Raw genomic sequence first — 12334 nt, 5'->3', positions numbered from 1 at the left:
CTTGCAGTGAGTGAGATCTGGCCACTGCACTCCAGCCTGGGCGACAGAGTGAGACTCTGTCTCCAAAAAAAAAAAAAAAAAAAAAAGTCCTTACGGCCGGGCGCAGTGGCTCACGCCTGTAATCCCAGCACTTTGGGAGGTGGAGGCAGGCGGCTCACAAGGTCAGGAATTTGAGACCAGCCTGTCCAACATAGTGAAACCCCATCTCTACTAAAAATACAAAAATTAGCCAAGCGTGGTGGCATGTGCCTGTAGTCCCAGCTACTCAGGAAGCTGAGGCCAGAGAATCGCTTGAACCTGGGAGGTGGAGGTTGCAGTGAGCTGAGATCGTGCCCCTGCACTCCAGCCTGGACAACAGAGCAAGACTGTCTCAAAAAGAAAAAAAGAAAAAAGTGTTCTTACTTAGCAAAATTTAAAAGTTAGCAACCCTATGTTGAAGCTCTGGAATATTTTGGGGGCAAGTATTAGTGGCCTAGTAAATTAAAAAATCTATAACCACTGGTAAAGTAGATGTTTGGGGATTTTGGTATTAATTTGAACATTATTTGGGGTGAAAGTCTTTATAAATGTTCCAAGTCTTTATACATGTTACAATCCTTTAAAGTGGTGCTTTTATCTACTTAAATCATCTGCACAGGAAGAATGGCACCTGTATAATTGCCTTGCTCCCTTCATGCCAGAAGACAGTAGATAACACATTTTAAGCCTTACCAGGTGATTGGTAAGATTCTCCCAAAAGCTGTTCTTTCCAGGTGAAGTCACTGACATAACTGTAGAGGAAACAAGCAAACCAAAGCCCATGGTTTGTTTTAACCAAATAGAATGTTTAATCTTTGCACTATTGAAGGAAGCAATCTTGTATAGAGGATGTGGTTGGAATGCCTTCATTTGATATGCAGAGGAGAGCAATGAAACTATCCAGCTGTTGATAAATAAACCCAACGTGGAAATTCTAAAGGAATTGGGATTATCTAGGGCAGACAAGACAAAGCGGAAGAAGAGGCAGAGGATCCATTCTTGACAGAATTAGATAGTATTTTCCATTTTCTCTCAGAACAGATCAATGAATTTACTTAAACTGAAATGGGAAGTGAGAACTCTCTAGTGTGATAAGATTTCAGATTTTCCTTTGTTGTTGTTTTTCTTTTTGAGATGGAGTCTCACTCTGTCACTCAGGCTGGAGTGCAGTGATCTTGGCTCACTGCAACCTCCACCTCCTATGTTCAAGCAATTCTCCCACCTCAGCCTCCTGAGTGATTGGAATTATAGGCACATTCCAACATGCCTGGCTAATTTTTGTAGTTTTTTAGTAGAGATGAGGTTTCACCATGTTGGCCAGGCTGGTCTTGAACTCCAGACCTCAAGTGATATGCCCCCCCTCAGCCTCCCAAAGTGCTGGGATTACAGGCATGAGCCACCATACCCAGCCTGGATTTCAGATTCTAACATCTTGGGCATGTTGAGACCATGGAATTCACTCCCAAGGAATGTGGTAACCTTAAGGAATGGGTGAATGATTGTTCCCCGCCCCCCACCACTGTAGCTATTTATCTGCAACAGTCTGAAGGTAGCCTGTCTATATTGCTTCTGGTTTTATGGTCACCCATCATGTTTTCTTATTCACTGTGGGTTGTTTTGTTGTCTAGTTGTGGAAGATATCAACAAGCGCAGAGAGCCACTCCCCAGCCTGGAGGCTGTGTATCTCATCACTCCATCTGAGAAGGTAAACCTTCCACCAGAGGAGGACCCTGGCTAAGGTTAGATGGACTGGCTTGGGATTTATGTGGCACAGACTGTCTGACATTTCTAGGTTAAGCACGCATTTAACACACTGCTCTGTTTAAGCATGCAATCCACAGTGGGGTGGGGCGGAGGGTGGTGTTTATGCAGTGAGAAGTGATGTATTAAGCGTTCTTAAACACAGCAGCTGTGCAGAAAACCAGAGCCTGTGTTCCATGGCCCTGCATCATTCTAGTTTTCCCCCTGGCACTCCCTCTTCAGGTAGGACCCACTCTGTCTAATTAGCAGTCCACCTCCAGACTTTGGTATTTTATGCTTTCATTTTATTTTATCAATATCCAGTTACTGTTCAGATTTACCTGTCTTATAATTTTGGAGGTTACTTCAAATCACCTTCCAAACAAGGTCCAACTCCTTGCTTCTGGGTAATAGTTGTCTTAGGCAGATTTTGTTTTGTTTTGTCATTTTTGTTTTGTTTTTTGAGACGGAGTCTAACTCTGTTGCCCAGGCTGGAGTGCAGTGGCACAATCTCAGCTCACTGCAACTTCCACCTCCCGGGTTCAAGATTCTCCTGCTTCACCCTGCTGAGTAGCTGGGATTACAGGCGCCCCCCCTGCCACACCCAGCTAATTTTTGTATTTTTAGTAGAGATGGGGTTTCACCATATTGGCCAGGCTGGTCTCAAACTCCTGACCTCAAGTGATCCACCTGTCTCAGTCTCCCAAAGTGCTGGGATTACAAGCATGAGCCACCACGCTCAGCCTTTTTTTTTGAGCCAGGTCTCATCCATCACCCAGGCTGGAGTGCAGTGGTGTGGTCACAGTTCACTACAGCCCCGACCTCTGGGGCTTAAGTGATCCTCCCACCTCAGCCTCCCAAATAGCTGGGACTGCAGGCACACGCCACCATGCCCAGCTAATTTTTGGTAGAGATAGGGGTCTTGCTATGTTGCCCAGGCTAGTGGCAAACTCCTGAGCTCAAGCAATCCACCTGCCTTGGCCTCCCAAAGTGTTGGGATTACAGGCGTGAGCCACCACGCCAGCCTTAGGTGTCTTAGGCTATGTAAATTTCCTCCAATTTTCACACTTTCTTTCCACTTTGAAAACTGGCCTACATATGAGTTTCTACAGATACAAGTAAATTGCCAAAAGGTCATCAATGTGAATCTCCTGGAAGGTTTCTGCCCAGTTTCCTTTTGTTGTGGGTGTCTTCCTAACAACTAATTACATGGCTCCAAAGAACTGATACAGTCATTCCAGAATGAGCTAAGAAGGCCTTTGTTCATCTAAACTCTGAAATAATACTAATTTTAAGTCCTCAGGACTTGGTTGTGGCCAAACATGAGTGTTAGAATTATGCATCAAAAATCTCCTGATTTTTGTGCAAGTGTCTTGAAGCCATTGGATTTAACTCAGTTCAGATACAGGTCCCATTTGGCTCTAGAATTGGATTCAGGTCCCTCTTTTTTCCCCCTGTCCACAGTCCGTCCACTCTCTCATCAGTGACTTTAAGGACCCGCCGACTGCTAAATACCGGGCCGCACACGTCTTCTTCACTGACTGTGAGTACAACCGAGAGCTGTCCCCAGTCCCATCAGGTTAGCATTTCTGCACAGCTGGGCTGAGCCAAAACTAAGGCAGGTCAAGAGGGAAGAAATGGGTTGTTACCATGCTTGTCCCAATCTGCTAGTTTCTCTTCAGAAGATAAATTGCATAAGAGACAAAAATAAGTGCACCAAATACAAACCCACTAGATCATGCAGTCCTTCCTGCTGAAAAATAGCACACAAGCACCTCTTCTCAGGACTGACAGGCTTGGTGCTGAGAATGACCTTCCTGAGGCTTGGCATTTCACTATGTAGACTTCCAGTCAGCACTGTATGCTGTAGTAGGTTTCCATCAATTTTTCAATTACAAAGATATTCCAATCCAGTAGTCTTTGTATTAAATAGAACCTGCGTCATTACCGTGGAATTAGTTTTCTTATGTTGTGGGGATTTTATGCTCAGATTCTGGCAGAGAAGCAGAGGGAGATGAATTGACCTGGATAGCTACAGAGTATAAAACAGTAAGAATTCACCCAGAGATCTTCTCTCTAGGGATAAACTCCCATGGCACTCACCACTGAGAAAGTGGAAAGGATATAGTAGAAGAATGATTTTAGCCAGGTGTGGTGGCTCACACCTGTAATCCCAGCACTTTGGGAGGCTGAGGTGGGTGGATCACCTGAGGTGAGGAGTTCAAGATCAGCCTGGCCAACATGGTGAAACCCTGTCTCTACAAAAATACAAAAATTAGCTGGACATGATGGCAGGTGCCTATAATCCCAACTACTCAGGAGGCTGAGGTGGGAGAATTGCTTGAACCCGGGAAGTAGAGGTTGCAGTGAGCAAGATCACGCCATTGCACTCCAGCCTGGGTGACAGAGTGAGACTCCATCTCAAAAAAAAAAAAAAAAATCCTGATAAAATGAAGAGCCCACTGTACGTGTGCAGCTATTAAATGAACCAGCAAATGGACAGGAAAGCCAACTAACTGTCTTTTGTCATGCTTGCAGCTTGTCCAGATGCCCTGTTTAATGAACTGGTAAAATCTCGAGCAGCCAAAGTCATCAAAACTCTGACGGAAATCAATATTGCATTTCTCCCATACGAATCCCAGGTGAGCCTGAGTAGCGGGTGGGAAGGAAATCTGCATCCTCTCTTATTCTGAGAGGGTGGGGTGGGACCTACTAAAGAGTAGGGGAGGGAAGGTACCATGCTCTGAATTGCCAAATAACAGGTTATAAGTGAATGTTTACTGAATGGAAATAGTATTCCATAGGGCCTGCCCCCTGCCCTCATCTTACTCTCCAGTTGTTTCTGACTTTGCATCAGCCTTGTGCCTTTCTTTGTGTGCATTTCATCCTTGCTCTCAGTGCTCACTCTTGTCGGCTGACTCCTTGAATAACCACAGAGTAGCCAATCAGAAACGAGCTTGGAAGGAGAGCGAGGGAGGGGAGCAGAAGCATCCCATCTGCTGCGAAGGAGACTGTTTTTTAGGTAGAGATAACCTCAGTTTGTCATGTGCTGAAAGAGCAGATGGCAGCCTTCGTCATTAGCCGTTAACACTTCAAGTGCCAAATGCCAGGCCCATAAAGTGCTCCCTTGGAAACAAACAAAATTATTAAACAAATAAAGGTGAAGCTGATTGTGAGAGAACAGACACAACTTGTCTTGGTATTTTAAGAGTTGTTAAAATGTCTTTTCTTACCAAACAAGGAAACAAAAACCACAGGACTTTGATGCATTTTATGGAGCTAAAAGATGATTGTGGCATATTGGATCTTTACAGATCAGCTTTGAGACACCAGAGAGTGACCTATTCTCAGAGAAAGAGAGATGCATAAGATGTAGTGTGAACATTTGAAAACAGGCTTCCTTCTCACTTGGCCTAAAGCCTGTCACCTGCTTGGGGAAAGGAATTTTTTTTTTCTTTTGTGTGTTCCGTCCCTACGTGGACAGAACAAAATCCAGCTTTAGCATATTCAACAATATTATATTTCAGAAATTTTGATAAAGTAATAAACTCTTTTTATATACCATTTTTAAAGATTAAGGTAGTTTATATAAATGAGAATTTAAGAGAATACTGATAACTGGAAGACTCAGTCATTTAAGAGAGAATCTTCAACTTCTAGCACACTCCAAAAAAAAAGAAATGGAAAAAGAAAAGACAAATATGGCCAGGCGCGGTGGCTCACGCCTGTAATCCCAGCACTTTGGGAGGCCGAGATGGGTGGATCATGAGATCAGGAGATCGAGACCATTCTGTCTAACACGGTGAAACTCCATCTCTACTAAAAATACAAAAAAATTAGCCGGGCATGGTGGCAGATGCCTGTAGTCCCAGCTACTTGGGAGGCTGAGGCAGGAGAATGGTGTGAACCTGGGAAACAGAGGTTGCAATGAGCTGAGATCATGCCACTGCACTCTAGCCTGGGCAACAGAGCGAGACTCCATCTCAAAAAAAAAAAGAAAGAAAGAAAGAAAAGACAAATACTCAGAACATACTACTGAAGATAAGGTATTATTAAATCCATAAATAGCTCCTTTATTTGCCCGCAGTCACACACAGTATCTGGCTTGTCTCTTATTTATTGAAACTAAGCTTAAAATTTCCAGTGTAGTCTCACACTAACCCCTTCTGCTCTCCTCCTGGCCTTGTCACTATTCTCCAGGCACCCGAGACACACACCTGCCCGAGGTCCTTGGCACTACCTGTTCCCTGCATGTGGAAGTCCCCTGCTGGTGATAAACATCCCACCTTCAAGCCCTTGCTCAGATGTCACCTTCTCAGCGAGTCCTGGTGTCCTCCCTGTCCAGCCCTCCTAGACATCCTCCCCTGCTCTGATATTTTCTCATATTCTTGCCAGTTTCTCAGGACCACACAATTCGCTTTTCATTATGTTTATTGCCTGCTTTCTCCTACTAGATTGCAAACTCCTTGAGGATAGGGATGTTTTGGCCACTAATAGTTCCCAAGTCTTTAGCACGTGGGCACGTGGTAGGCACCCAGCACATATTTGTGGAAGAAACAGGAACATATTCTATAGACTCACTGCCAGGGTCGGAGAATACTCCGATAGTTTGCAATATGTATTAATACTTTTTCTCCTCCCCAGGTCTATTCCTTGGACTCTGCTGACTCTTTCCAAAGCTTCTATAGTCCCCACAAGGCTCAGATGAAGAATCCTATACTGGAGCGCCTGGCAGAGCAGATTGCGACCCTGTGTGCCACCCTGAAGGAGTACCCGGCTGTGCGGTATCGGGGGTAAGACAGTGCACCTTTCTGCCAGAGTGGCATCCTGTGTGTCCCCCAAGCGAAGAACTGGCCTGGACTCCTCCTCCGGCCTTAAGGTTCCTTTGACAGTTGTCTCAAGAAGATCAGGATTTGAGCATCTCTCACTTAAAATTATTCTTCCAATGGTTTTGTTATCTTCTAAATGCTATAGCAAAATATAATAATACATGCAGAAGAAAGCACAAATCAACTATTGAATAACGAAAATGTGAACCTCTATGTAATTGCAACTCAGGCTGCCTACCATTTTTAATGTCTTTCTAATCTTTAAAGACAAATACTATCTTTACTAAAGATGTTTCAGAGTAAGATAAAACACAAAGAGAGTAATTCTCCAAAGGACATGTTCCTCAGATTTTATAAAGCCACGCATTCCTCACTTGCTTGCTGTGTGCTGAGTGCTGGGGCACCTGAAGCTGAAGACCCGGCCCATGATCAGGGAATATGGGTGGGATTGCCTTCCAGCGTGTGTGTGCATGAGAGATGCACCCCTGCAGGCTCGACCCTGCGAGACAGGACACGCCAAGTGCTGGGGGCAACCACAGTAGGGAGAGGGCCCTTTGAGCCAAGGGTGAAGCCAGTCTGCAGACCACAGGTGACAATAGGCTCATGAGGAGAGAGGGGCCAGCATTTTGTGTGTACAATTCGCTCTTGCATTTGGTATAAACAAAAACTTGGAGTTGGGAAAACGTGGGGCACATTTGGGGAAGACGGGTAGTCTAGCACAGTGTATGTGTAGGGCAGTGGCATGGGATGAAGCCAATTCTGGAGGTCTCGGAAGTCAGGTTTGGGATTATGTCCTTCAGTGGTTATCACTGGAAACCTATGGGGGATTTGGACAGGGGGGTGACCACAGCACTCTGGGAAAGTGAAGGCTGGAATATGAGCAGGAGTCAGGGCAAGGAAAAACCAGAAGGGGTGGCTAAACAGGAGGCCACTGCAGAAGGAACAAAGGGCCTGGTCTTGGAGTGATGGGAATGGGGTGGACAGGTAAGGACAGAATCTGAGAGGGTGCAGAGGTAGACTCGTAACTGCCAGCAGGTTAGGAGTAGGGCAGGAAGGGCTTAGGCTGCCAAGGCATTGTGCTGGGTTAACCAAGAACTTGGTGTTGCCACGGATCATGGGTTCACCCATCCTGTGGCCTCATTGTCTGCTGGAAGTTGTGGCCATAGAAAACACCTCGTGATTGCTGTCCCAGTGCCTGGCTTCCCTCCACTGTTGGTACTCATGACAAAGCCAGCTGGCAGTTAAGAAATGGGACCTAGGTGGCGTCTCCTGACTGACCAGCAGGAGCTCAGGCTGGTAGCAGGGCTGCTGCAGTGCTGACACTGGCCAGGAGGCAGGCAGCCACCGGCCCAGCATCAGGTCAGGTGGGGGCCAGGGAGTGCCATCAGACCCAACCATGGGGAAAGGTTCAAAGGTTCTCACATTGTTCTGGCCATGCCAGCTGAAATGTCACTCTCCAACAAACAAAACAATACAAGACCCAAGAGAATGTGAACTAAGGGAAGTGAGAATCATGGGAGTCAGGCTGGGGGCTGATCGTGGCAAAAGGTTGACTGACTGGTCAGGGCCCCCAGTGGAAGTGCGGTGGTTTATCTGAAGCTGCTTGGAAAGATGTACGTTTCCACTTAGATAATTCTGGGAAAAAAGCAATAAGAAAATCACTTATTTATGGTCCAGGCACTGAGCTAAGTGTTTTATTTTGCTTTTCCTTTTCTAATTATACTCTCATTGTAAAAACACCAATACAGATGATGCTCACATCTCCCCTAACCCCCTGCACTGCTTGACTTCCTTTCCTGGGGGCAGCTAGCACCATCATGGTGCTGGGTGGTTCATGCTGTGTCACTCCTCCTTTGTCAGGGAATACAAGGACAATGCCCTGCTGGCTCAGCTAATCCAGGACAAGCTTGATGCCTATAAAGCTGATGACCCAACAATGGGGGAGGTAAGTCTGGCTTGGACCACATTGTTTTCTTACCAAGGACCGCAGTGTTTGTGTGGCAGTCCCAGAGACAGCTTGGTTCTGTTGCCACAGAGTGTATGTCAGTGCTGCTTTTCCCGGGGACTGGCCTCCAGCGAAATGCCCGAAGCCCCTAGGGCAGGGCGATCTACATGTGTTCAGCGTGGCCAGGGTGACCAACTTGTTCTGTTTGCCAGGGCTTTCCTGATTGCAGCTCTGAATGGCCCACGTCCTGGAAAACCCACAGAAGCACAATAGCAAACCAGAAAACCAACACTGACACGCTCTTCAGAGCTCATTCAGCATTCCCTCGTTTTTACACATGCTCTGTGTACAGTCCTGTGCAGTTTTACACATGTATAGATTCATGTAACCATCTTACAATCAAGATACAGAGCTGTTTCCTCACCACCTTGATTTTAAAACCGAAAGTCCCAGGTCCTGGGAACCCGCTCAGTCCCGGGCACACTGGAGGGTGGTTGCCCCATTTGTAGTTGAACTTGGGCAGCACGCTCCTACAGAAACTCACTTTGGCTCCTAGCATTTCATATCTGCCTCTAAGTGCGCTTGCTATGAAATGGAAACACTGGAGTCTTTTAGGGTGTTTTTGGTGATCTTGTCCAGTGGTAGACTTCTGTGCTGCGTTAATAGCTTTGCACCTCAGAGTTTGCTTCCTGCTGCCCTCCTTTGCAAGAGGGGTTCACTAGGTGGAGAAGCCGGAGTTGGCTGAGTAGCTTGTGAAGCATCTCCCTGTTTTCCCCCAGGGCCCAGACAAGGCACGCTCCCAGCTTCTGATCCTGGATCGAGGCTTTGACCCCAGCTCCCCTGTGCTCCACGAATTGACTTTTCAGGCTATGAGTTATGATCTGCTGCCTATCGAAAATGATGTATACAAGTAAGTATAGTGTTACAGACCCCAGAGCTCTGCACATGAACCAAAAATATGTCTAGAAAAAGAACGGGTTTTTTTGTTTGTTTTGAGACGGAGTCTCGCTCTGTCGCCCAGGCGGGAGTGCAATGGTGTGATTTCGGCTCACTGCAACCTCTGCCTCCTGGGTTCATGCAATTCTCCTGCCTCAGCCTCCCAAGTAGCTGGGGTTACAGGTGTGTGTCACCATGCCCAGCTAATTTTTTGTATTTTTTTTAGTAGGGATGGGATTTTACTGAGCTACCACGCCTGGCAGAAAAAGAGCGTTTTTTGTTTGTTTTTTTTTTAAGACGAAGTCTTGCCCTATCACCCAGGCTGGAGTACATTGGCACGATCTCAGCTCACTGCAACCTCTGCCTCCCAGGTTCAAGCAATTCTCCTGACTCAGCCTCCTAAGTAGCTGGGATTACAGGTGTGCGCCACCACGTCTGGCTAATTTTTTGTATCTTTAGTAGAGATGGGGTTTCACCATGTTGGCCAGGCTGGTCTCGAACTCCTGACTTCATGATCTGCCTGCCTCAGCTTCCCAAAGTGCTGGGATTACAGGTGTGAGCCACCGTGCCCAGCAAAAGAGTGTTTTTAACCCTAGGAAAAATGGTTCATTGATACAGCCTTGCAAATTAGCCTGTAAGTTCTTCTGTGAGTTCCACAGATCCACGTGGCATTTCTAGGCAGGAACTCATGACCTGTCCTCTTTTTGGGGAGGACAGGCACTTTAGATCTTCGTTTCCCGGCTCACATCACCTCAGGTCATAGCCTACTTGGATATGTTAATATGTTGATTTTGTGTTTATGTGTGTATCTCATTCAGAGGTGAAATTTTTATTTTCTGTTGCACTGGTTCTGCCTCTCTGGAGGCAGAGTTGAAACTTCTTGTTTATAGATCCTGAAATATGGTGATGATGAAATATATCAACAGAAGTTTCATACTAAACTTTCCTTACAGAGAAGCTGTTTTCTTCATTTATAAAAAACATTTTTCTTGGTAACAATCATCAGAAATTTAGTTTCTAAAAACCAGTTTTTCCTTTTATGGAACCACACTGCATGAGAAACAGACTGTATGAGAACAGACATTGTTCTCATGGCATTTAATAGCATCCATCATAAAGATAGTGGTTTCAAAATGAAGATTCCAAAAATATGAGTGAATCTCGGTTCTCCCTGTTGGTAGCTATAATTTGTGCTTCCTCCAGCTGTTTGCGATTTCCCTTGTGATGGGTGCCGAGGGCCCATTGCAGGCAGCTGCTGGAAGCTATTTAGGCACCACACATTGAGGATGACATCCCAGTGCCTTTCCAGAGGGACAGATATGATCTTTACCTTTCCCCTATAAATAACTAAACTCATGTATGACCTGACTTCATGCCCTGGACAGGCAGCTCAGGTGGAGCTTGTATCAGCTGACCCAGAAGATTTTAAGACAGAGTTTCAAGTTGGTTGACTTTGAATAGAGCTTTGAGTCTCTCCTACCCAAGGAATTGCAGCCCAGGTCAGTGCTGCCACAGCAGGCCTGACTGACACGTCCAATGTTCGGGACTTGCTGTGACGGCACTTGTGAACATCTGACAGCTGAGGGTGGTGAGCTGTTGCTGTAAGCTGAAGAGGGTTCCATGACTGTTGTGGAGACAGTGCGCTCCAGCTGAGTCCCGTCTCCATTCTAGGTACGAGACAAGCGGCATTGGGGAGGCACGGGTGAAGGAGGTGCTCCTGGACGAGGACGACGACCTGTGGATAGCACTGCGCCACAAGCACATCGCAGAGGTGTCCCAGTAAGAGCCCCCTACCCCCTTCTCCAGCGAGGCGCCTCTCCCCAGCTGCTGTTGATGATGTGCTCACTCTGGGCACCTCGTGGGGGCTCATCCTTGTGTGAATTTGTTTCCTTGGCAGAGTCATCAACATGCTAACCCATAATGATAAATCCCTTCTGTTCTCTGAGCTTGAGCTACTCCGACTTCGTGAAGTTAGAAAATCAATTTTGTATTAGGGCTGCTTTTAGGATTCTTGGAAAACATATGTAGCTCTCTCAGAAAAATGCATTACAAACATTAAAAATTTAAAGCTAGTTCATTCCGTTGAAAGACCCAAACACCACAGTATACAATTGGACTTTCTTTTTTATAGCTGCTATATTCAACCTTCCCTGTTTTACCTACAGTTCCTGAGCAATAGCTGATGTCTCCTTACTAAACTGTATCCAGCTCTGAAAATGTTTCAGAATGTTTCTAATATTTAAACATTGTTGTAAGACCTTTAAACCGTAGATAATGATTCTGCTTTTTCAGAAAGACACATTCTGCTACCCTGAGTTAGCGATATATTCAGGAAATTTCCCAGGAAGAGTGAGAAAATAATACAGCCTTGGATAGTTCTGTTGTTTAGAGAAGAGGTCTCTAAACTTTTTTGATCACTCAGCTTAAAAAGATATTAACCCATGGCCCGGCATGGTGGCTCACACCTGTAATCCCAGCACTTTGGGAGGCCGAGGCAGGTAGATCACCTGAGGTCAGGAATTCGAGACCAGCCTGGCCAACATGGTGAAACCCCATCTCTACTAAAAATACAAAAATTAGCTGAGCGTGGTGGCGTGTGCCTATAGTCCCAGCTACTTGGGAGGCTGAGGCAGGAGAATCACTTGAACCTGGGATGCGGAGGTTGCAATGAGCCAAGATTCCGCCATTGCACTCCAGCCTGGACAAAAGAGCAAAACTCCGACTCAAAAAATAAAAAAGATATTAATCCACATTTCAGTAAATTAAATGTATTTATGAATTTAAAATATGCTTTATTGTACTAATGTGTGTATTTATAACATATATATATGTTTGTATATTTTTCAAACATGAATTATGTTTCACT

At 45.7% G+C, this 12334-nt stretch overlaps 1 protein-coding gene across 1 annotated transcript in view; it reads left to right on the top strand.

The window, feature by feature from the left end:
- Nucleotides 1-12334, top strand: part of STXBP1 (syntaxin binding protein 1) — a 91145-nt gene that overhangs the window by 55025 nt on the left and 23786 nt on the right. Inside the window, exons 4-10 of the mRNA XM_011988341.1 lie at nt 1647-1723; nt 3223-3301; nt 4297-4400; nt 6403-6551; nt 8448-8532; nt 9312-9442; nt 11140-11247. Coding sequence (XP_011843731.1) covers nt 1647-1723; nt 3223-3301; nt 4297-4400; nt 6403-6551; nt 8448-8532; nt 9312-9442; nt 11140-11247 — 733 coding nt within the window. The remainder of the gene's footprint in view (nt 1-1646; nt 1724-3222; nt 3302-4296; nt 4401-6402; nt 6552-8447; nt 8533-9311; nt 9443-11139; nt 11248-12334) is intronic.

This window comes from Mandrillus leucophaeus, unplaced genomic scaffold, assembly GCF_000951045.1.
Source record: "Mandrillus leucophaeus isolate KB7577 unplaced genomic scaffold, Mleu.le_1.0 Scaffold109, whole genome shotgun sequence".
Classification (NCBI taxonomy): domain Eukaryota; kingdom Metazoa; phylum Chordata; class Mammalia; order Primates; family Cercopithecidae; genus Mandrillus; species Mandrillus leucophaeus.
The sequence above is the reverse complement of the archived record's forward strand: the minus strand, read 5'-3'. Positions and strand labels throughout refer to the sequence as shown.